A 25,766-nucleotide genomic window follows, 5' to 3' on the forward strand; every position below is an offset into this window, starting at 1 on the left:
AAGGTAGTGGGCCCAACTAACCAAGTTTCAGTTCCGCCTTGAGAAATAACTCAGATCAGATTACAAATAATAGATGTAGAACTCAATGGATAACTTCCTTCATTAAAACATATGAGAGAAATATTTAAAGCATAATGAAGCTCTTAGCTTTGCTTCAAGTTCAACAACTGTTCATCCTCTCACCTCTCACCTCTTATCTCTTCTCCTACATCCTATCTAACAATTGTCCATCTCCTATCTCCTAATTATCCTTCCATTATCCCCTAATTCTCCTCCTATTCTCCCCATCCTTCCTCCTCTCTTTGATATCTGTTTTCATTTAAATATATAGAGAGCAAAGAGAAGTTACAAAAAAGTTGATTACAAAATGATTTCTATTAAAAATTTGGATTGTACAAAACAAATTGATCAACAAGATCATATCTGAAATATCTTCCCATCAACATTCAGTAGGAACAAGTTGAAGTTGGTATTGCAATTGGAAGAATTTGGAAAATGACCGCAACAACAAATCTCAGAAAATCGTCTTCGAAGAACCTTCTATTTCTCTTGATACAAAGCGAATTTTGGAAAACGCTCATTACCAAATTAATTCGATCTGTTTTGGACAAAACCCATGGTTTAGATTTTCTAGATTCTCCTTCATTTGTCTGAAACATCCAATGCAAAAATGTCACTTCTTATTCCAGCAAATTTCTGAGTTAGAATATTTAATTATGAGCTGGAGATCAAATTTGCAATCTGGAAAAGATCTTGGAGGCTAAAATCATGATTGATGTTTCAACAAATTCATTAATAAACCATCATTGGTAAAATCATGCATAATAATCATCAATGTATTAAAAATAAAGGATAAAAATAGTATTTATCCATAAGAGCATAAATAATTATAAAATGGAATTATATGATAAATTATGATAAATGACGTCATAAAGAATGGTAGAAATGGGTGAAATAGGCATCAAAAAAGTGATAATAATAAGAACAAATTAGTGTCCCAACAGTATTACAACATAAAAACATTGCATTTAATAGAGTTCATGAACAAAGTACTTATCTTTTAAAAGTCTACCAACTAGCAATACACTCTAAACATTTTTCCCAACCATAGACTCCACTATTTTAGCTCCCTTAGAACTGGGTAATGGAAAAGGCTTACCTAAAGTCGACTATGGTACATAATTAGTGCCAACATGGCTAAGATATTGAACTCCAACAACACTCCAACTTACAATCTCATCTACCATCAACTTACACAACCCAAGGTAGTGTGCCCTCTTCTCTCTACTACTATTTTTAGAGTCTACACAATTTATTCATAAAAACCATGACAAGCAAAATATATACCAGTACATGTAATTTACATGGTAAAACCCTGATGATCTGTCAAGGAACCATCCACAGGAAATGAAAATAGGATTTTATTGCAGAAGAAATGTTACAATTGGGCTTACTCACACAAACCCCACATCTCTCACAATCAACATATGAAGTAGGAACCATTACAATATCTTTAGTAATTATCTTCTCATTCGTAAGCTATATCCATTAGAATAACTACAACAATATATACATCGTAAATTAGTTTTACATATTATTTTAATCATTGTTGTCATATACTAACTATCTCCACCATGACAATGATTTTCCTAATGTCCTACCAAAGACCTATCACCTTGTCTAGAAGTCAAGAGAAGCTTGACACCACCATGGCTTCTCTATTAACACTAGTTTTGTAAATACGTCTGCACATTTTTCTCGAATGTGGACCTTTTTTAGACATACTCCACTTCCATCAATGACTTGTCTTAAAAAATGGTACTTTGCATCAATATATATGATTTTTCTATGATGATATGGATTTGTATCCAAATGTAGAGTGCTTTGACTATCACATAATATAATTATGTTGTTCTGAACTCTCCAAAGTTCACGTAGAATACCCTTCAACCAAATTGCCTCTTTGTAAGAATTGTATTCTCCCTCTATAGTGGATAAAGAAACTATCTCTTAAAGCTTCAACATCCAACTAATGGATCCATCTACAAGAATAAAGACATATCCTGAAATAGACCTTCTCTTTTCCAAATTACTTGCAAAATATGAATCAAAATATCCATAGGCATAATCGTTACAAGTATTAAAGGTGATACAATAATCATTAGTGCCTCTCAGGTATAGAAGCACCCATTTCATTGCAACCCAATTATCTTTTCCTAGACTTGCCATGAACCTGCTAATAACACCCAATGCATGTGAAATATTTTTTCTAGTACAAACCATCACATACATCATACTTCCTATTGCATTAGCATATGGTAAAGAGATATAATTTTTTTCTTCTTCATTACTAGGACATAATCCTAAAGAAAGTTAAAATGGGAAGCAAAATGGATGTTTACTAATTTCAAATTTTTTTTCTTGCACTTCTCAAGTATTTTCTCTACATGCTTCTATTGTGAACACCAACTTACCATTTTTCCTTTCTCTATGTATTTCAATGCCCAAGATTTGTTTTCTAGCTGCTAAATCCTTCATATCAAATGTCCTATCTATCTAAGCCTTCAACATGTTGGTCTCTTTCATGATTTTACTTGCAATGAGCATATAATCAATACAAAATAATGATATAATGAATATTTTATTCAAACTTTTAAAGTACACAGAATGAACATACTCACTTCTACTATAATTCTGGCTCATCATGAAGGAATCGAACTTTTTGAACTACTACCTAGGCAACTGTTTCAGGCCATACAACAACTTCTTGCATTTGTAAACTAATATTCCACTGTAATGTTGGAAAAAACCTTCTATTTTTTCCATATACATATCCTCATCCAAATCTCAATGCAAGAACGTTATTTTAAGATCTAATTACTCTAACTCCAAATCAAACAAAGAAACTAGTTCTAATACAATATGGATAGATACAAACTTAACAAAAAGTGGAAATATTTCGTGGGAACCTATACCTCCCAACTGAGAATAAATTTTTGTGACCAGTCTGGCCTTATACCTTTCAATATTACCATGAATGTCTATTTTCAATTTGAAAACCCATTTAGGCCCAACAACCTTTCTATCTTTCAAAAGTTCTACTAGATCCCAAGTTCTATTCCTCTCCAAGTAATCTATTTATTCTTTCATTGCTTCCATCTATTTTGAATTATTGAGATCTTCTACTGCTTCTTAATAACAATAAATTTCCCCATCATTAGTAATCAAAGCAACATATGAAGTGAAATAATTACAGCTCATAAGAGATTTTCTTTCTTGTGTAAATCTTCTCAGTGTTGGTTTTGGACTTTCAAAATTTTCTCGAATGTCTTCAACATCTATGACTTCTTTATCATAAGAAGTGTATTCTTATTTCCATGTGTCTATATATGGTTTAGTCTCAAATTGAATTTGTTGGTTTGGTTCATGTTCCTATACTTGTTCCTATTTCAAAAAATCTTTTGCATGATCTAATTTAATAAGATAAAATCCATCAAGTATGTGGGAAATAGAATCCCACGACTTATATCCCTTAGAAAAATCATCATAACCTATAACGATGTCTTTTTTTATTTAGAGACTAATTTTGAAGGTTGATTCTTACCAATAAGAGTGTACACATCACAACCAAAAAAAATTAAATTCAAATAGTCATAGAGATGAGCTTCCCAAACCTCTTCAAGGATTTTGCAATTTATTGCGTCAAACCATGATTGATCAGCATATAACAGGTAGTACTAGCTAATTTTCCCCACAACCCTTGCTACAAATTGGCATTGATTAGAATGCTCCTTGATCATTCTAGAAGAGTCATGTTCATGTGTTCTACCACATCATTTTGTTGAGGAGTATTAACTATGGTTTTTCATATCATGATCCTAGCCTCCCTGCAGTAATCTTTAATCTCTAAAGAAGTGAACTCAACTCTATTATTTTTTCTTAAACATTTGATTAATCTATTAGTTCTCTTCTCTACCATATTTATAAATTGTTTAAAGGTTTTAAACACATTAGCATTTCTCTGTAACACGTAGACCCACAGTTTTCTAGAGAAACCATTTATAAATGAAAAAAATACGAAAATCCTACAAAATAAACAATGGGGGATGGCCCCCAAACATATGAATTAATGTAATCCAGAGTACCTTTACTACTATGGATTCCTACTTCCAATCTATGTTTACATTGTTTTCCATATGTATAATGTTTGTAGGAACTTAAAATCAAAGATTTCAAGCTTGGAAGTAGCTTTTTATTTATCAATACTCGTAGTCCCTTCTCACTTATATGACCCAGATGCTAATGCTATAAATGAATGGATTATTTTCCTCCTCAAATGCCATTGCTACTTCATTGATTTGAACGTTTCCATCCAATTTGTAAAGGTTCCTGATCATATGACCAATAAAGCACCCTCAAACAATGTTAGTGCTCTAACTTGACTTGTCCACTTATAACCACCAAAATCCAGTGCTCCCAAAGAAATAATTTTTTCTTTAACTTAGGCAAATGTTTCACATATATTGATGTTCTCACAATACCATAAAACATCTTGATTTAGACACTCTTAACCCCAACAATATTACAAGATGAATTGTTACCAATAAGGACAAATCCACCATCAATAATGTCATATGTTGAAAACCAATTTTTATGTGCGCACATATGATGATATTCACCAAACTCTAATAGCCAATATTCATAATATTTAATAACATTAAAAATTGACAATACTTCATCGATCATACATGAACCTAATTCAACTAAATTTGCCTCCTTTTTTAAATATTCCTTGGATTCTTGTGCTCCACGCCAGTATTTCTTCAGATTCCTTGATTTATTGCAAAACCAACATCTCATTTTAATTTCTCTTTTATTTTAACCTGGATGTACCTCTTGATTTATCTCCTTTCTCTCTAAATTAGCCTCTAACCACCATTGATTTTGGCATTGAGGTTTTAATTCTTAATTTCCTCCTCACCTTTTCAAACAATAGATCTCCTACAACAACATCAAAGTCAAGAGTCTCCATTATGCTTAAGTTGATGGAGGCTACAAAATGGTCACATTGTTCATTTAGTGAACACAACACTGTAATTTCCTTATCTTTTCCATCCAAATTGACATCTAGGTTATTTAGTTGAAAATATGAGTATTAAACACATTCAATTGATCTACAATTTTCATACCTTCTTCCATATTCAAGTTGTACAAGAGCCTCTTTAAGTAGATCTGGTTTTTCAAATATTTCATCATGTATAGACCTTCCAACTTGATCAACAAGCCTGCTACTATAACTTCTCCAACAATGTTGAATAAAACATCATTAGTAAGACACAACCAAAATGCATTAAGGGATTTGGCATCTAGGTCCCTCCATTCATCATCGCTTGTCATCAAAAGATTCTTTCCCCTACCATTTAATGCTTTGTTCAAACCCTATTGTACTAGTAGATCCCATGTTTTTAATTTCCAGAGTTCAAAATTATTCTTCCCATTAAATTTTTCAACTTCAAATTTTGCATTTACCATTATTATTTACACAGACTCATTTTCCAAAGAAATATTTTAAATGTGTCTAGAACCTTGTTTTCCATTGATTTATGTAAAAACCCCTTTTTCATTGAAAAAATTGTTCTTGAAATGTTTTCAAACCCAGTTTTATAAACCCCACTCAACTTTGTTTTTCAAACCCTAGTTTCTCAAATTTTAAGAAACACCATTTTCAAACAAATGTTTCAGAATAGATTAGTCTCAAACATTTGTCCCCACAAAAATGGTTTCAGATTATATTACTTTAAGATATTTTTCCCCACAAAAAATTCCTTTAGGGTTTGCTATCAAAAATTAATAATAATAAACTTTACCAAAAAAAATTAAGTGTACCTAATTGTGGCTCAATTTTGGCTCTATGTTCTTCCATGGTTTCATGGGTTTGTCACTATTTCAACTTGTGTCCTCCATCTTCAACATATCTATGCATTACATCAATTGGACTTTTCTTTCTTTATATGGTTGGATTTCTGTGTATGGTCTCAAAGCTCTACAGCTTCCAGGAGTTCTAACCGCCCTTCAGGTTTTCTAGGTACCCTTTAGGCCTTATTTAGGCATACCTATCCCTACAATTATCCCTTCAAGGCTCCATCCCATCCTTTCCAAAGGAAATAAAAGAACTTCACTCACACCCAAACCCAACTCAGGTCCTCACAATACAATACCTATACATTTTTTGGCTCTAGCAACATAGTGGTAGAATCGTCTACTACCCTCTTACTATATATATATATATATATAGATAGATAAGGTGCCTTTTGATAAATGGAACCAATGCAAACCCCTTTCTCTTTTATATAAAATTTAGTATAGAGTTTTGCATTATAATAAAAAAACTTGGGAATTACATTATAATATTATAGTGCATTTTAATATTACGCCCTCTCAGCTTAATGTTCCCAATCTAGCACTCTTAATTAACACTATGGTTCCTCAAATAATCTTACACCCTTTTTAGAGAATATAATCTACACCTTTACATCATTACGTGTGCTTATTGACAATAGTTTTAATGACATACCTAGCATGTGCAAAACTCTATTAATTATCTATACTCTACCATTAGAAAATCAATTTAAGACTCTACCATGACCAACTATGCTAAAAGAAGAGACATTACCAAGTTAGATCATCCAACCATCATATTTCTCATATGTTGAAAACCAATGTTCATGGGAAGTCATATGAAAGGCAGCTCCAAAGTCTATCAACCATGCATTCTAGCATGCATGAGCTGCCAAAGCTATAACAAAGGAATATCCACCCTCCTTTTAAGAAGAATTATCAAAATTGTCATTTGAATAATTATTTTCCTTCTTATTATTCTTTTTCTTTTCCTTGTAACCTCTTGTAAAATTCCCAACCTTGTCATATCACCAATACTCTTCCTTATACTTTCCAAGAGAATTATGTCCCCCATGAGATTTAGATCCACCCGTTTATATATTCTTTCATGTATTCTACAATCTTCCATGAATAGCCAAGGTCTCATTGGTGGATTCATAAGCTTTCCAACTCACATCTTTTAAGAGTAAAGTAGCCATGACCTCATCAACCACCAATATCCTTACAATGCTTCCAATGGCCATTACTAGGTTGTCCCATGAATGTAGAAATGAATAAAAAAGGGTTATACAATCACCCTCTTCATTTATCTTCACTACAACTAAGATCCACTAGGTTATAATAGTATTAAGTACATTCATGTACTCAACTACAAGATCACCATTGCATGTTCTCAAGGAAGACAACTATTCTTATGGAAAAGTTTATAAACCGAGTATTTATCCTAATGCAAATTCCTCAATTTCTTACAAAGAGTTGTTTTTTTTTTCGTTTAGAAAAATTCAATAATATTGAATTAGCCAAATATAACCTAATAAGGATTCTTTCCATTCTCTCCACCACTGCCCAATATTCATCTTTCATACCAATGGGCTTAATTCCATCTAATACATCCCATAAATTGAAATCTATGAGAAGAAGCTTTGTCTCTTCCTTCTATAGCTCAGAGTTAGTGCCATTAAAGTTCTTCATTTCTAATATAGACATGTTTTCAATTTCCCTACAACGAGATTTCTTTCAAAGAAATCTCCCACTCAAACCAATATTAGATCAAAATATCTTGTCCTTGACACCTTGGATATGATATGATTAGGCTCTAATAGTAAATGAAAGGAAATAGAGGTGGATAATATGCTTCCTACACTAATTAATGAGAGAATAATGTGTAGAGATCAAATAAACTTAGTTGTAATTATAAAAAAAAAACATAAACACATAACCATTAGACAACAATTTCCTAGGGAAAACCATTCTAAGAGAAAATAAATAGAGTCTAAAGTGTACTCAATCTATTAATCCAAAACTAAATGATTACAATACATTACATAGTCTTTATGCTCTTGACAAGAGTGTTTAGTAGCAACATAAGGATTTGAAGAAATTTTGGTAGTGTAATAGTAAGGTAAAACTCACACACTATTTTCCTCTAACCTTGGCCCTCAATAAATAGGCATATAAAAATGATAAACCATAGGCATATAAAAATGATAAACCATAATATATTTTCCAATTGTACTTAATGGAAACCACTAGTAATTAATTGGTCATTTTTTGCTAATTAGCATTCATTTCCTACTAGTGATATATATATTTTCTTCCATACTTATTCCCTATTAATGCTCAACAATCATTACCTACTCCACTAAAGTACTATAACACCTTTCCCAACAAACGAGAAGTAAGGGAAATAAATATTCAACATTCCCAACTACCCCTCCCAAAAAATATATGTAAACCAACTCATTGGTAAGTGGCTAATATGAGTGGATGGTACAATATCGATATCATCCCAACCCCTTCCATGATGTGGCATGTATACTATCACATTTGTAAGTGGATAGAATGAGTGAAAATATTTATCCATCTCAAATTACTTTACATGTATCTATGAGGAATCTACAAGCTTCATTTTTCCTCTAAGTGATCATGAACATAATTCTATTAACTAAGATTCATGTAGTTTGAGCAACCTATAAGCATTTATGCTACTCACTCAAAAGGAATATTTGTACTTCTTAATTGTATTAAATTTAAAAGTCTTTCTCGTTGTCTTCCATATTAGAGGTGAAAGTTGAGGGTGGATGTGCATCCTAGAACAAGGTTTCTCTCATAATATCTCCATTAATGATTTCTCCCAAAAGGCACAAGTGAGATTCTTCATTCTTCTCCAATTCCATATTAGAGGTGAAAGTTGAGGGTGGATGTGCATCCTAGAACAAGGTTTCTCTCATATTATCTCCATTAATGATTTCTCCCAGAAGGCACAATTGTGATTCTTCATTCTTCTCCAATTCAAAGAAATAATGCTTTTTTGGAAAGTTGATTTATAAAAAAAAATGACATGTGGTTCTCTAGTTCACAATTCTCATTTAGTATTACTTAGTTGTATGGATTTATTTTATAATTACAAGTATTATTTCTTAACATCATCAAATTGAATGTGTCACTTTATGTAACACGGATTATATACCTATCTCTTTCACATAGAGAGAGACATAATTTGTATATTAGAAAAATTAGGTGTTTTTATCATGTCATAATAAAGGAGATCTGTTTCTCTAAAACTATAATTTAAGAGGTGACTGCCCTGCTCTATGTTTGAGTTCTTCTCTCATATGACGTCATCAAAATAGCTAGTCATTAAAATATTAACCAATTTGTTAATGAACAAATTTATATACATGTCATGTAATTCTACTAACTTTGTTTTATAATTTTATCGCATTCATTCAATTTCATTTATTCTTTTTTATTTTTCATTCTTTTTTATTTTTTATTTTTTTCATGAGTGGTATGAGGATGGTCAAGATTCGACACCCCTTGGGATAGTTTAATTCAACTAAAGGTAGCTCCAATCCTCAACCTATAAGATCCTAAACCTTAAAAAATTTCATTGATCTAGCACACTCTAGTGTTCTAATTAACATAAGCCTTTAACAAGAACGAGAACACATAAGAGATATGAACTACAACCACTTTATTTAATTCATTACTACAAATAATACATGCTTGAATAATTAACATAAGAAACCCTCACTAATGGCATGCAAGGTTGTTCATCAAATGATACTAAAGGAAAATCGTAGACCTTGGATGGATCCACCGGAAAAATTACTCCCACGGGGTTTTCATCCCTGAGATCAAACTAAGACTTAGCCTTGCCAAGCTCTCAACAGCGGCAAAATATATAAATAACTCAGGTTGATCTCAATGCCTAGCTCCCATCCCCTTTTATAGGCTTGATGGACTCTCTAGAATCTTTATTTTATTATTTTCATTCGGAAAATGAAGGGGAATACTATGGGCAAATATCATGGGTAAATTTTGTTTATTTTTACCATATCTAGAAAACTGAATATTACAAATCCTCCTGCACAAAGATTGCTTTCCCTCAAGAAACTTGTTGTTGTCCACAACAAAAGCATCTGGACTTTAACACCAGGATCCCCTACAACCCAATGTGATATTCTATGCCTCCATGTTAATTGATCCAAAATGGATCCTCCCATACCTGGATCCCGAACAATCCTTTGGTCAATCCTTCCCTCGATAGATTCACCTGGTTCCCAAACAATCCTCTAGCCAATCCTGCCCCCAATGGATTCTCTTAGATCCCAATGCCACCTAAGTCTTGGGACCTATGGGTTATGAGACCATCTCAGCCTTCCACCACTTCCCATGACAAAGGGCCCAAGCTGCAATATTCTCTTGGCTATGAGCATCTTCCTAGAAATCAACCCATCAATAGAGTACCAACTCATAATCTCTTGCTAATCCATGCCTTGGGAAGGGTGAATACCTACAAATCTACTATGTTGATGTTTCTCAACACTCAACTCATGCTGCTCCACTCGGTCACCCAACATGATGCATTTGGAGAACCCTTCCCTGCTCTTCCCAATGTATAAAGGTGGGTTGGTAGTGTTGCATGCCTTATCTATCTACTCTTGTAGAGGGCTACTTTGGAACTCCCAACTGTACTCCTCTTGCTTCCTTGTGAGGAACATGAATTGTTCCTCAACACTAGACAACTTGGTCATTGATTCGGCACACACCCCTATCAGCTCCTCAAATTTTCTATTCTCTTGTAAGACACTGTCTTGGACTATCCAGACTCTCCGCTTCAACATCATAAGATTTTTCTTGAGATGCATGATCCTCTCACGAAATTCCTCTACTAACAATTCTGGTTCCCTATTGAATGCCTTTGTATCTATCTTCACCAGATGCCTCATGACCATAGCTTCATCTTGAACCTTTTACTGACCCTCCAGAAATGGCTCATCTGGCATACTATATATGTCATAATTCCCCGCATGATCATGCTCATCATGTCGGTTTATTATTGTTGACTCCTCATTTTATTTTCCTTGAATGTCTTCTTCCTGGCCTTCTCCACATGTGGGGATAAGTTGTCCACCCTCTCTAGTTGTCAAACATGGATGTACTAGTGGACTTTTATCTACACCTAATGGCCCATACTCTTTATGGATGTTCTCTTGGATATTTATAGACTCAACTACCACATCATTAGGAGGAATTACCTCCTTCCTTTCCCCATGTACTTTGTCAAGCTGACTGATTATCATCAGCTTGTCCTGCAAGTTTCTCTGAAAAGCATGGTGTTGTTGCTCACCATCTATACTTGACTGCTTGGATCCTTCATGGGTGCTCTCCTGAAAACAGATGAACCTGACTATGGATGAATCCCTATGATCTGAAGGAGTCTTCATTTGTTCTACCTTTGCTGCCTCCTTATCATCTAGACATGAATGGTTGAGTGCCCATGGTTCCTTACAGATAAAAAATAGTCCTCTCCTGCTTAGTTCATTCTTGTTGCAGGTTTTACTACCTTTGTTCTTGCTTCCTCCATCAATCCTTTTAAGCTCATTCTCAGGAAACACCCTTATGAGCAATTTTATGTTTTGCATTATCAACTTCTCGATTAGATCATAGGCAATGGGTGATACAATTAGTTCCTTCCTCCAAATGGTCAACAATTTGGATCTTAGTATCTTGCAGATGTCAATATATCCTTCTAGGAACAAGGACACATTCTTTTGCATGCTTGTTTTGACATGGTCTGGATGAGTTGTGGTGTTGCTGGTGTAAAAGTTCTAGAACACCTGAAGGATTAAATCACCACATTCCATATTCAAAATGAAGGTTCCAAAGCTAAACTATGCCATGAGTTCTAAAATTTTGCATTGCTTTTGAAAGGTAGGAAGCATGATGTTATCCAATCCTTGAACGACTTCTACTATCAACTGCAAAATATCTCTCATGATATCATTATTGTAAGGCAATAGTGGCGACATTAAGGATATGACCCTGCTGAGGCAAGAAATAATTGTGAGCCTGACCTCTTCATAAGGATGCTCCCAAAGTTTGGGTTGTATTAATGCAAGCATGGATGTCTTGAGAACCCTACTGAGTTTCTTCCATTCAGGTTGCCCCACCTTGGATAGACATGTGTCTAATTCCTCCAACTTATGAAGGTCTATGACTGACTTTGTTTGTTACAATTCAGAGCCAAGTGCGAAGAGCTTAGCTCCTCTTACTTGACCTTCCTTCACCTCCCATGGTTGCTTCTGCTACAGAATGACATGGACCCTTTTTTAGAATGGTCTACTGATTTGACCATCATTTTTGTCTATAGAGGTATTGCTGCGTAAGGACCATATATCCTTACTTGTTCATCAAGAATTTTCTGGGTGTTTTCCAAAGTTTCTTCAAGACGACCCATCTTCTCCTATACCAAAACAATAAAATATGCAAAATTACATCAAACATTATTATGCCTCCTCAAATTTTGGCCCCGCTGAAGCTTCACTAGCAAATAACTTCCCAGCCTTGCAAGAAAAACATGTATCTTTCCAAACACATGAATATAAAATGGGAGCAAATCTGACTAAAGAGTGGATCCATTCATATGAGGCAGATGTACATACTTGATAAACCGCTCCACCATAAACTATAACCTTCGATTAGTTTTCTCGAAGCCTTGTGTAACGCCCTGCGTTCTTGGGCACAGGCACGCGCACCTCCATCTCGCGAAATTGACTAAGTGTGGTCGCCATCGCATGAGGGCGCGTGGTAATAAGCGTGCGGAAGGGAGTATATATGCGATGGATGAAAGGTGATGAGCATACCCAAGCCGACGATGGATAAACCAAAGGTGAGGGGTGCTCATGTTATAATTTATGAGGTCGGCCAAGGTGAACGCACGTCCATTGGTGCGTATATATTGGTGAGACCTGCGGTACATTTGGGGCATCGAACTTTCATCTTCATATCTATGCATAAGAAGAGTAAAAACTGCGCAGGGGTAAAAGAGACTACGCATATCTCATGCGTAGGTCTTCTAAGGTGCGGTTTTGGATTTTATGCCGGTTGGAGTGTGGCAAGCGTGCAGGGTTCGAGATATGTGTGCAGGACTTGGTAAGAAGGTCGAGTGGCTCGGGTGAGCACTTCTTCTTGTGCAAGGGTGCACATGGTTGTAAAGCAGGTTGCTTCTATTGTAAAATTCGGTTAAGTGTGAGACTTGGTTCGGCCAAGACACACTGTTGTATTGTAAACTGATATTCTCAATAAAATTGTCGGGCAGACTCACATTACGGGGAGTTGCCCCTCCCCTTTATACTTGTTTGCAATTGTTGATGTTCTCGGTTAATTGCATATGGATAATGAATGAGTATGGGCTTCATTAAGTATAAAGGATAAATGTTTTTACTTGGTTGCGAAACACAAACTAAGTATGTTAATGAGTAAGTAGGCGTAGTCCACGAACGTTAGTATTGGTGAAAAGAAAGCGCTCGGTGGTGCCGCACCTCGCTACAAGCGGTTGGAAGATCACCGTAGGTGTAGGGGCGTGACAGTTGGTATCAGAGCTCGGTCGGAGCTGGTGAGCAAAGGTTGCTCGTGACAGTGACAAGGGTACTTGCAGGTGAAGGAAACTGTTTCACACAAAGTGGAACAAGGGCTGGTTCAGGTTGCAGGTGACTTGGTAAAGATGTCTATCTTGCAAAAATTGGGTTATGCATCCTTCGAAGAATTCGAAGGGAGTCTACTTGAAGAGTTAGAAAGAGTAAAACAAGGGTTTGTAGAATGTGCCAAAAGGTTGTTTGAAACAAAGAATGCTCTTCGTGCCTTGGTTAAGGAAGGGATTTCTGATAGAGGGGAAGCTCTTCGACTTGCAAAGGAAGTAGACTTGATTGAAGCAGAACTCAAGGAGCTCAAGATAAGAAAGGAATTGAACCAAAAGGAAGTGAGGCATCTCCTAGCCTTGAAGAGGAAGGTTGAAGCTGAGGAAGAACTTCTTCAACTTGGTTGGACAATAGAGCAAGATGAAGTTGCAGATTGTGCTAACAAGGAAGAGGAAGCCATGGTAGATGAAGATGTTGCAGACATGATTACGATGGAGGAAGAACTTGAGGCTGATCAAGTTGAATCAGGATCGTACAGTTTGTCAACATGTATGGATGAGGTCACTCACATGGAGGAGCCTCATGATGATGAAGTAAGTGATGATACTTGTGTTTCATTTGGGCATTTGGGAGATGGACCGTGTGCAGGAAAGGGCAAAGCCAGTTTGCCAATGCTAGGGAGGATCTCACCATGGATGGCTAGGATGGAACCTTGTATGGAGAAGCAAGGATTGTCGATTGTTGCAGGGCTTGTTGGGGTTGCTTGTGACCTTGTGATGAAAGGTGCAAGGACCCGTGACAAGGGTGGAACTTGATGATCGTTGTGGAGGATTGGGTCATGCTTTAGCCACATGGAGAATTGGCTAAGTGCCCAGCATGACTCATGGACAGATGAGGAGGGCACACACTTGTGATGTTTTGGGTGGACTTGTCATGGCCGAGACCAAGAGTAAGTCTTGATGGACACTTTGGTGGAGGAGCTATGATGAAGGGACTCATGACATGATGATGAGATGGTTGGGTGACCGAGTTCACTAAACCGAAGATCGAAGACTTGGATGAGATGGCCAGATGTTGTGATGTGTTTACTTGGTTGGACTACATGGGCAGCTTAGTCATGGACATCAGGTTGAAGACTTGAAGACATGAATCATGGCAGACCTATGCAAGGACATTGTGTGGAAGCACTTGTAGAGATGTCAAGGGACATCCAAAGAGGAGTGCTAAGGCATGAATGTTATGCAGGAGGACTTGCTAGTGTGACATGGGAACTTGAGGATGGCACATTGCAGATGATGAAGAGGACTTCATGGACCTGAATGGGGCACATCGAGAGTTGGTAAGATTGAAGACTTGAATGGACTTGTGAGCAGCTATGGAGCATTCCTACTACATGGGGAGCTGAGGCATCTTGTATGCTTGCTGAGGTGTTGGTTGGGAATGGCTTATGGAGCTCATGATGACATGAGATTGTTGTGACTTTTAGGGACTTCATATATGGTGGACTTAGAGGATCTAATGCATTGAGGAGCTGAGGTCAGGTGACTTTGATGCAGTATGGGATGCATACTTTCAAAGTACATGTATGGGCATGGCTTGGAAGAGTGACTTGATGTAGAGGATCGGTATGAGGCACTTTGGAGTGATGGAGTTACAACGATGATGATGACGATGCTTTGGTGATACACGTGAGCATGGGTTGAGCCGAGACTCAACTACTTTCTACACATGGGAGCTGATTTGATCGAGGATCATGGGTAGCACATGGATAGGTGAGACAAGTGCATACTTGTTTCTATGGAGACTTGAGGATGGCACATTGCAGATGATGAAGAGGCTTCATGGACCTGAATGGGGCACATCGAGAGTTGGTTTGAGGAGATGGTCTCTTCACATGGAGGAGACACACATATGGACAACATGTCGCAGATGAGATGGATGGAGTTTCCATGGACCTGAGCATGGATTATGGAGATACATACTTTGGTATGGTGAGCTTGGTGACAGTGGTCACTAGGCCGAGACATAGTGGAGAAAGAGTCTCTACATATGTTGCAGAGATGTTTGCCTTGTATGGAAAGGTCGACATCGTGGATGACGACGATCTTGGTAGATGGCTACCGGGATGGTATGTTGTCGAGGACGACAACGATTTTCTGTGAGGGAGAATGTAACGCCCTGCGCTCTTGGGCACAGGTGCGCGCACCTCCATCTCGCGAAATTGACTAAGTGTGGCTGCCATCGCATGAGCGTGCGTGGTAATAAGCGTGCGGAAGGGAGTATATATGCGATGGATGAAAGGCGATGAGCATACCCAAGCCGACGATGGATAAACCAAAGGTGAGGGGCGCTCATGTTATAATTTATGAGGTCGGCCAAGGTGAACGCACGTCCATTGGTGCGTATATATTGGTGAGACCTGCGGTACATTTGGGGCATCGAACTTTCATCTTCATATCTACGCATAAGAAGAGTAAAAACTACGCAAGGGTAAAAGAGACTACGCATATCTCATGCGTAGGTCTTCTAAGGTGCGGTTTTGGATTTTATGCCGATTGGAGTGTGGCAAGCGTGCCAGGGTTCGAGATATGGGTGCAGGACTTGGTAAGAAGGTCGAGTGGCTCGGGTGAGCACTTCTTCTTGTGCAAGGGTGCACATGGTTGTAAAGCAGGTTGCTTTTATTGTAAAATTCGGTTAAGTGTGAGACTTGGTTCGGCCAAGACACACTGTTGTATTGTAAACTGATATTCTCAATAAAATTGTCGGGCAGACTCACATTACGGGGAGTTGCCCCTCCCCTTTATACTTGTTTGCAATTGTTGATGTTCTCGGTTAATTGCATATGGATAATGAATGAGTATGGGCTTCATTAAGTATAAAGAATAAATGTTTTTACTTGGTTGCGAAACACAAACTAAGTATGTTAATGAGTAAGTAGGCGTAGTCCACGAACGTTAGTATTAGTGAAAAGAAAGCGCTCGGTAGTGCCGCACCTCGCCACAAGCGGTTGGAAGATCACCGTAGGTGTAGGGGCGTGACACGTTGGGTCCTGTCGCCTAGAATAAAGGTTGTTGTGCTCACAAATTATTTTGAAACAAATATAGAATAAAGGCTGTTGTGATTACAAATTATTTTGAAACAAATATAGAACAACCAATAGAGAAGTACGCCCTCATCCTAAGCGATTTCTTCCACCAAGCATATGCATGCAACAGTATGGGGTCTGGGGCCTCCCTCAATAATATAATAGTCAGCCCCTTGACTTTATAAATTCGGCTAATTTGGCTGGAATAATTTGGGCCCAAAGAAAATATATTCGCTCTCCTTTCAAAAAAAAATATTCAACTCTCGGCCATTTTTAATAATAATTGGCCCTTTGAAATTTATAAAAATAAAATATTCAACCCTTAAAAAAAAATAATTTCATAACCTTTTAAAATAATATTCCACGCCTTCAGAAATATATTTGGCGTTTTACGGCTTCTCAAAACCTCTACTAATTTGTCTGGTGCTAATTTATAGCTTTGATCCTCAAATCCTTGCGGCAGAGACTAACTATTGCGGCACCTTTAGCCCATGGTGCTTCCTTTGATTTGTGGCTTCAACCATGGATATGCGGCTACCTTTACCATACATTGAATAGCTGTGAGTTAACAAACACTCACTCCAAGGCCTCTGTGATCTCCTATTCATTCAGAATCCCTATAAGATCCCTCGTCTTTTGACCAGTGTTGATTGTAAAACTGAGATGCGCCCTCCCCCGGTCTCCTGGTACTATCCTAAGTCACCGTGTTAAGGATTCAAAACCAGAAAGGTAAGAGTATATATGTCTTTGTAGATAAGTAGGTCTTTTGTCCCACAAATAAGAAGGTCTCATACACCAGTTTAAACTTGAACACAATAAAAACACTATAACTTAGTTTCGTACTACTCCCAAAATCACAAATTAAAAACAACCACAAATTAACAACAAATTTTTCATCACCAAACTCTTACAATTTCATCACCAAGCTCTTAGAACTACTCCCAAAAATCATAAGTAGTTAAAGCAACCACTAGTTAACGACAGAACTACCCTATATATGTTGAAAAGAACGACCCTATATGTTTTTAACAGTTGCATCTTTCTTTTGCATGCCTATTGCATGTAAATTGGAACACTGTCACTTAGCTTAATACTACTTCCAAAAATCACAAGTTAAAAGCAACCACGAGTTAACAACAGTTTCATCACCAAGCTCTTAGAACTACTCCCAAAAATCATAAGAAGTTAAAGCAAGCACTAGTTAACGATAGAACTACCCAATATATGTTGAAAAGAACGACCCTATATGTTTTTTACATTTGCATCTTTCCTGTGCATGCCTATTGCATGTAAATTTGGGAAGTCAAGGCAACCACTAGTGAACGACAAAACGACCATATAAGTTCAAAAGAATGTTGGTTACATTTGCATCTTTTTTCTGTATGCCTATTGCATGTAAATTTCTCATAATTCTTTTATTCTGAATACTACATTCAAAAGGCTAGAAAGTTATGCTGTTAAAGTGTTTTTTTGATGGATAGAATCTAAAGAAAGCATTGTCTCCCAATAGAGTCGCCTTGCATATATTTTTCATGAATAATGAATAATTGGGTATATTTTGCTGGATTAATGCTAATGGAGTCTAACTGACAAGATTTCTTTCATGCAAATATGATATTTGAAGCTAAGAGGCTTGAGAGGTGTTAGTCAGTCAGTTTTGTTTGTGCGAAAACTTAATGAATTTATTGAAGTAATAGGATAAGCAAAAACTTTAATTATCATTAAAATCTTTAGAGATAAAGTTTTAAATATAGTGTTTGTTATTGTTTGTAGAAATAAGTTTTAATGTTTCTTTTCTTCTCTTATTGTGTCATTTTTGTATATTTTTCAATCTTATTTCGAATTGTTCTTAAGGAGGGATGTTAGGATATGGGATGTCCTATTGTACATCTTTGTACATTCTTCAATCTTATCTCAAGTTGTTCTTAAGGAGGAATGTTAGGATATTCTGATACATAGGAAATAATTAGATATAATTTGGTCTAGTGTATAGTTAGGTAAAGTATGTTTTTTTAGTATGTATTTTTTGTAACTTACAATCTGACGATCACTATATGTTCTAGACATGAAGCGATTTGATGGTTCATTCTCTCCTTGGTATTACCGACACTTGATCTATGGCTTAACACCCGATTGGTCCATGATCTCTATTCAAAGAGCATGGAGGGTCATTTGTCTTGTGACCGTTCATGAGAAAAGCTTATGCAAAAAAATTTTCTTTTACATTAATAAATTGCATGAAGTGGTCGTGTTGGCTCAGGTCGTAGACCGTTTCCCTCTTTGAGAGTTTTAACTATGTCAAGAATACTAGTGTACTGATCTGTGATCTGTTTATGAGTGGTATCATGTTTGTGATTTGTTTGTGAGTGGTGTCATGTTCGTGATCTATTTGTGAGTGGTGTCCTGTTTGTAAACGGTGTTCTTTGGTGTTCTATCTAAGGAAATCCCTTTCACCCCCCCCCGCCCGCCCCCAATAAATTGCATGAAGTGGTCATGTTGGCTCAGGTCGTAGACCGTTTCCCTCTTTGAGAGTTTTAACTATGTCAAGAATACTGGTGTATTGATCTGTGATTTGTTTATGAGTGGTATCATATTTGTGATTTGTTTGTGAGTGGTGTCATGTTTGTGATCTATTTGTGAGTCGTGTCTTGTTTGTGAACAGTTTCCTTTGGTGTTCTATCTAAGGAAATCCCTTTCAACCCCCTGCCCCACCCCACACACACATATATATAAACAATTATATTAAAAAATCACTTTCAGCTATCTTTTTTCAAAACTTCTTATTCTCCTTTCTTCTCATTGTTCCAATTGAAACCCAATCATCCTAGCAACTCCTTGAATTCATCTATCTTATTTAACCAACCAGTTTGTATCCCTTCACTCAAGGTTTTGTTTGGTAGCAAATAGATAGTAACTTACATTTTTACATTAAACACTATTTCAGCGAAAATAGCATTAATTATTGTTATTAAAAAAATATTTTATTTATGCATTTTAAATAAAACTAATTTCTAAAATATACTTGTTTTTCATTAAAATGAGTATTTTAATTAATTTATTTTTTATTATATAATTAGTATTATTTAATTAAATTTTAAGAAGCCATGATTATAAACTAATATAGATATAGTGGATATATTGAATTTTCATTTGTATTTAATAAAAATTGGTTAACAGAAAAAGTTATCTTCCTATTAGGTTGCTGTTCATGTGGAAAAAGATATAAAAAAAAAAAAAAAAATTAAGTTTTATTTGCTAATTAATATTTTGAATTAAATAATAATAAATAATAAATATTTAATGAAAAATAAATAAAGAGAAAATTATATCATTAAAATTAGTTGTTTATATAATGAGTGAAGTTTTGTGAATAGATGGATATGAAAAATAATTATGAAATATAGTTTTTGGGAAAATCTGTAAAAAGCAAGGATTAGAAATTAGTGTGAAGCAATGATTAGAAACTAATATGAATAGTTGATAAAAAAAAATTAGAAAAATCTCATTCGCATTCACTATAAAAATTGGTTAAGAGAAAAGTCAACTTCACATTAACTTGTTGATTTTGACCAAAAAAAAATTTAACTTAATAATTTAATTTCACTTTAATGGTAAATTGTTATTTAATTATATTTATTAGCTCTAAATCAATTCATATTTAATTAAAAATTTAATTGTAAATTGTTATTTAATTATGTTTATTAACTTTAAATTAATTCATATTTAATTAAAAATTAAATTAAATAAATTAAATTTTAACTATTAATTTTTTGATATTTTAAATTTATAATTTTATTTATTTATTTTTATATTAATAATTGGAGATTTCACAATTAATTATATTGTCAGATATTTCACAAGACTTTCTTTGATCTCTGATGATAATAGATGGAATCACGATCCAAAATATTAGACAAATCATTACACAGTGCAATTTCTAACTATACTTTTATATTTTAAATTTATAATGTTTTTATTTACTTCTATATTAAATAGAATGATATTCTACCCCATTAAATAATATTTTAAATATTAATTAAAACCATCCATTTTGGATTGTGGATTGATATTTTGGTACCCTATCCTTTGAGTAGTTATTTTAATTAACCTCTAAAACCTTTCAATCCTCAATGCGGGTAGTGATGACCTGTTTAGCTAGGGAACCATTTTTCCGATTAAAAAGATTCATGTAAACCGTTTTCCTGACAATTTCTACACTAAATTTTACAGAAACAATTCAATATTTAAAAAAATATATATTTATCACGGTTTGATATTGAACAACAACCTTACTCTTGCTTTGCTGGCATATTAATACGTACAATATATACATATTGTGTATCTGTAAAACATTTACATGCCATGTCAATCGTTATATGTCATGTCAAGTCTACATGTCATGTCAATGTCTACAGTGCACTCATTTCATCTCTATACAATAAGAATCTTATGGCTATTACTAAGGGTTTTTATTTTTAAAATTTGAATTATGTTTCTCTTTCAAGTTTTCCTCACTGTCTTAACTAGACTGGTCGTCTATGTCGGTGCAGGTGGTGGCAAAATTTTCTGATCCCTCTTGTAGTGTACTCGGCATGGCTTTCACCATTTGAAACAGCATTTTTGCATGAACCCATTCCTTCTTATTTGTTCATTGTGGGTAACATCATCCATATATTCTTTGCCATTGATATTGCTTTAACCTTCTTCGTTGCTTATAAGGACAAGCACACACATCTGCTTGTGTACAATCCAAGGAAAATCGCCTTCAAGTAAGCACATCCCTACACAACTTTATATATATATATATATATATATATATATATATATATATTCCCTTTAACCATCTGTATGTCTTATTGTAAAACTCATCTACTAAGATGTGTATCTTAATTTATTAATGGGTTTGGATGGCAGCTATCTATCAACATGGTTCATTCTGGATGTGTCCTCCACATTTCCATTTCAGATAGTTGCCTTAATATTCACTGGGAAATTTGGTTCAGGCTTAACTTTCAGTTTACTTCACATCCTCAGGCTGTGGAGACTGCGAAAAGTTAGTGCTCTCTTTGCCAGGTACAGCGTTGATTCTTTGAAAAATGGTTGTTGATGTTCGTTATCTTTTGAAGTTAGATGTGGTCGAAATGAGGTGAAAAGATGTTCCAAATAGATACCAAGCAACATTGTAACAGATTTTGGAAATATTGGCGAATCTAAGGGATAGGAGGGAGGTTAAAGTTAATTGTTTCATCAAACTTTTTTCAGTCTCCTGTTCAGTCAGATTCAAAAATATCTCCAAAATCTACAATCTAAAATAGAATAATGTATAACACTCTTCAGATAATTACTTATCATTAAGGCTCTTGTATTGCAGACTTGAAAAGGACATCAGGATAAATTATTTCTGGTTGCGATGTATGAGGCTCATTTGTGTAAGGCATCTAACAAATTGTATAAAAGACTAATTTCTACTTCCCTAAGATCAATATTCCTTTGAAATTAGTATCGATTGATCGATAATTTAGAATGATGTATACCAACTTATGAGCATTGATGAAGTGTTTTGTTGCGCAGACTACCTTGTTTTCAACACATTGTGCTGGTTGCTTCTTCTATCTCATTGCATCACGTTATAAAAATCGCAGACAAACATGGATAGGTGCTAGCTCTAATTTCAGTAGAAACAGTCTGTGGAATCGTTACATAACTTCCGTTTACTGGTCAATCACAACTCTATCGAGTGTTGGCTATGGAGACCTGCACCCTGAGAATACAGAGGAGATGATGTTTGATATTCTTTACATGACGTTGAATTTGGGTCTCACTGCTTACTTGATTGGAAACATGACAGATCTCCTCGTCAAAGAGTCATGCCAGACCAGAAGATTTGTAAGAGTCATGTTTGTTGTATGTATACTTAGTATTTACCAGTGACAATTAGAACAATCTAAGTGCAATTCTAATTCCTAATGCCTTTTTCTGGTTATAATCAATGCAGAGAAACATGACAGCAACAGCTTCAAATTTTTCCACTAGAAACCAGCTTCCATATACATTGAAAAATCAAATCACAAATTATTTGTCTCTGAAATGCAGAACTGAAGGATTGCAGCAGAGATGCATATTCAACTCCCTTCCAAATGGAATTCGTCTGAAAGTTCTTCAGTATTTATTTATCCATGTACTTGATAAAGTTTATTTATTCCAAGGAGTTTCATACAACTTCTTGCTACAATTGGTAAGTTTGGCATTAATTTTCCAAAAAACCACTTTCTTTGCATGCATGGAAGTAAGCCTTATGCTTTGATCTACTTGATCTAGGTATCAAAGATTCAAGCTGGGTATTTCCCTGGTGGGCAAGACATTCTCTTGCAAGACGAAGCACCCACATACCTCTATATTATTGTCTCGGGAGCAGTGGTATCATAATAGCTTATAAAACTTTAGAACCACTTTGCCTCTTAAGTATAGCCTTAATAATTAATTCTCATTACCTTTAATTTCATTTGACAGGAATTAGCCTTTTACAAAGAAGGTTTTAGTCAGGTATAGAAATGCCATCCTATGTTCCTAAGAAAAATATTGTATAGCATCTAATCATTTTCCAAGCAACAACGTCCTACATTCTTTCATTTCAATACAGGTTATGATTTGAGTGCAATCTTGTAAGAACTTAATTTTTCTCATTGCTTTTGGATTTCAGAAGCTTGAAAAAGAACAAAAAGGAGACATTTTTGGAGAATTCGAGGTATTGTATAATAAGCCACATAGGTTTAAGGCAACAACAAAGAAGCTCTCACAACTTGTATGGCTCAGCAGCAACTCATTAATGGAAGCTTTGAAATCAAATGTTGAAGATCGTCGAATAGTTATGACTAATCTTTCACAGGTGGGTAATAAACAGTCATCATACATGTGAGAGTGTAGGTTGTTAAATTTAAATTCATACCAATATTGTTGTTTCTCGAAAACTATGTAATGCTAACAAGACATCTCTTCTTAAAAAAAAATCGTTATCCAGATGATGAGTGTAGAAACAAATAGAAACATAAGAAATTTTATAAACACTGTAGTTTTAAAGCAACTATATTGATAACTCATCATTCATATTCTTGTTTCTCCCAAGTTTATGTATACACATTCTGATTATATATTCTGAATTACTTCAATCCAGGAGAAGTCAAGATTGTGGAGGGATTTGCAAGAAATTGATCACAATTTCGTCGATGTGGCAATCATGGATGCAAATGTATCTCTTCCTTATGTTGTCTTCCAGGGAAACGAGAAACTAGTGGATGAGTTACTTGAAGCGGGAAGGGATCCAAATGAACGAAATTATAATGGTCAAACTGCACTGGTATAAATTATATATACATCATATTTTTCACTCTAATTTAAAAAAAAAAAACAACAAGAAGAAGCAACTAGAGTTAAGTTGTTTTTTTTAATTGAAATGAGAGTCAATACAACAATATTTATATTTATATTACTGTTAGAAAATTGAACTTGATAAATAGATAACGATCATTCTATTGAACCATCCAAAATAACCCCAATTGATTAAGTTAAAATTCTTTCAATATTAAATAAAAAACAAATTGATTTGATCCTAAGATATTTGTTCACTGATAAAAATACACCAAAATTGTAAGAGGTTCCCTTCAACTAAAAACCCCTCTGGAACAGTTTTTATCCCACAATTTTCATATTTCGACTTTATCCCTGTCACTGGAATGTTTTCAAGTTGAACAAAATACACAATATCTGCTAAATTGAATTTCCATACAAAAATGAAATTTTAAATGTATGCTAAAAATTTTATGGAATGCCCTATCATACTGTAAATTATTTATTTTTTTTAGATTTAAAGGAATGGATCAGAACTAATGTGGATGCTATAAATTATTATAAACAGCACATTGCAGTTGCCAAGGGCCATACCAGGTGTGTAGAGACATTATTGCAGCATGGAGCGAACGTGAACATTAGAGGTAATTACTAGTGCCGATAAGACAAATAACAGCCAGCTTCCAAAAAAAGACAGAATTGCAGCAAGCCAAGTTTATTTCAATTTTCAAGATTGATTACTGCATTTCCTAATGATAACAACTTTCTAAGTTATAAATTGGCAGACTTGGATGGACATGTTCCGTTGTGGGAAGCAATACTCGGAAGGTACGATGGAATTGCTAAATTGTTATGCGATAAAGGAGCCCGTTTGAGCAATGGAGATGAGGGGGAGCTTCTGTGCATGGCTATACAACGATCAAATATTGAATTATTGTATACTTTGTTAAACTATGGCGCAGATATAAACGCACATAACAAATATGGTGTAACTGCTCTGCACGTAGCTATCTTAGAAAATCGATTAGAAGTTGTGGAATTCCTGCTGCGGAAAGGAGCAGATTTAGATAAAGGTGTGGGAAGAGGGTTTGCACTTCCCTTGCCTATACAGAAATACTTCTAACAAAGCAGTTAACTTGTAGGGGACACATGAAGCTTATATCCTCATGACTTCCAACAGAGCAGTTAATTACTAGCATACGTGCAGTGGGTAGATGCATGCAGCTTAGCAGCTGATAACCTCATAGGCAAAGGCTAGAGTAATATTTGATAAAATAATGTCGATAGTCAGAGATTACTACTAAATATTGTAATTTGTCACATTTAAAAAAATATAGGTACAATTACATGGTTATTTTATAATGAAATAATTATAATTAAAGTTAATAATATTTATATAATTATAATTAAAGATAATAATGGCTTAATAACTTAAATGTTTGATTAATAACAAAAATAAAAATATTATTATAAAAATTATAAATCCATATTAATGTTTAATTTTATTATTAGAATAAAATCAGTAAATATTTTTTATTGGTATGATACCTTTTTATAATGATTTTATTAGTATTTTAAGTTGGGTAGTTTAATTGACCATGGTTGTGATATGAAGTATTAGATAATTTGTGAGTTTCAAGATTCAAACACAATATATGTTTACCCAAAAAAACAAAAGGAAAAAAAAACTATGTATAATAGTGAAGTTTCATGGTCATTTTTATTTTTATTTTGTAAGCTTATGTAAAAGATTTCGATTAATAAAAGAAAGTATTGTGTACATATAGCCTTCA

The 25,766-nt window shown here is 34.8% G+C and overlaps 1 protein-coding gene across 1 annotated transcript; it reads left to right on the forward strand.

Annotated features, from left to right (window-relative positions):
• The first annotated feature begins 15,604 nt into the window (after positions 1–15,604).
• On the forward strand, positions 15,605–25,096 carry LOC149161109 (potassium channel AKT1-like). Its single transcript, XM_089434775.1, has 12 exons — positions 15,605–15,672; positions 21,180–21,398; positions 21,544–21,702; positions 22,001–22,058; positions 22,201–22,515; positions 22,625–22,864; positions 22,948–23,046; positions 23,140–23,172; positions 23,330–23,515; positions 23,801–23,983; positions 24,542–24,617; positions 24,759–25,096. The coding sequence occupies exons 1-12, from the start codon at positions 15,605–15,607 to the stop codon at positions 25,094–25,096; spliced, it is 1,974 nt and encodes a 657-aa protein (XP_089290901.1).
• The last annotated feature ends 670 nt before the right edge of the window (positions 25,097–25,766 follow it).

This window comes from Pinus tabuliformis, chromosome 5_2 (genome assembly GCF_031772625.1).
Source record: "Pinus tabuliformis cultivar Carrire ecotype Pingquan chromosome 5_2, CPIR1, whole genome shotgun sequence".
Taxonomy (NCBI): Eukaryota; Viridiplantae; Streptophyta; class Pinopsida; order Pinales; family Pinaceae; genus Pinus; species Pinus tabuliformis.

Excerpts from the sequence above, each read along its gene's own strand:
- LOC149161109 (XM_089434775.1), top strand. The coding sequence starts at position 15,605 with ATGTTTGCCTTGTATGGAAAGGTCGACATCGTGGATGACGACGATCTT. Across the intron at positions 15,673-21,179 it reads GGTAGATGGCTACCGGGATG|GTGGTGGCAAAATTTTCTGA; the intron begins GTATGTTGTCGA and ends ATGTCGGTGCAG. Across the intron at positions 23,173-23,329 it reads ACAAAGAAGGTTTTAGTCAG|AAGCTTGAAAAAGAACAAAA; the intron begins GTATAGAAATGC and ends TTTGGATTTCAG.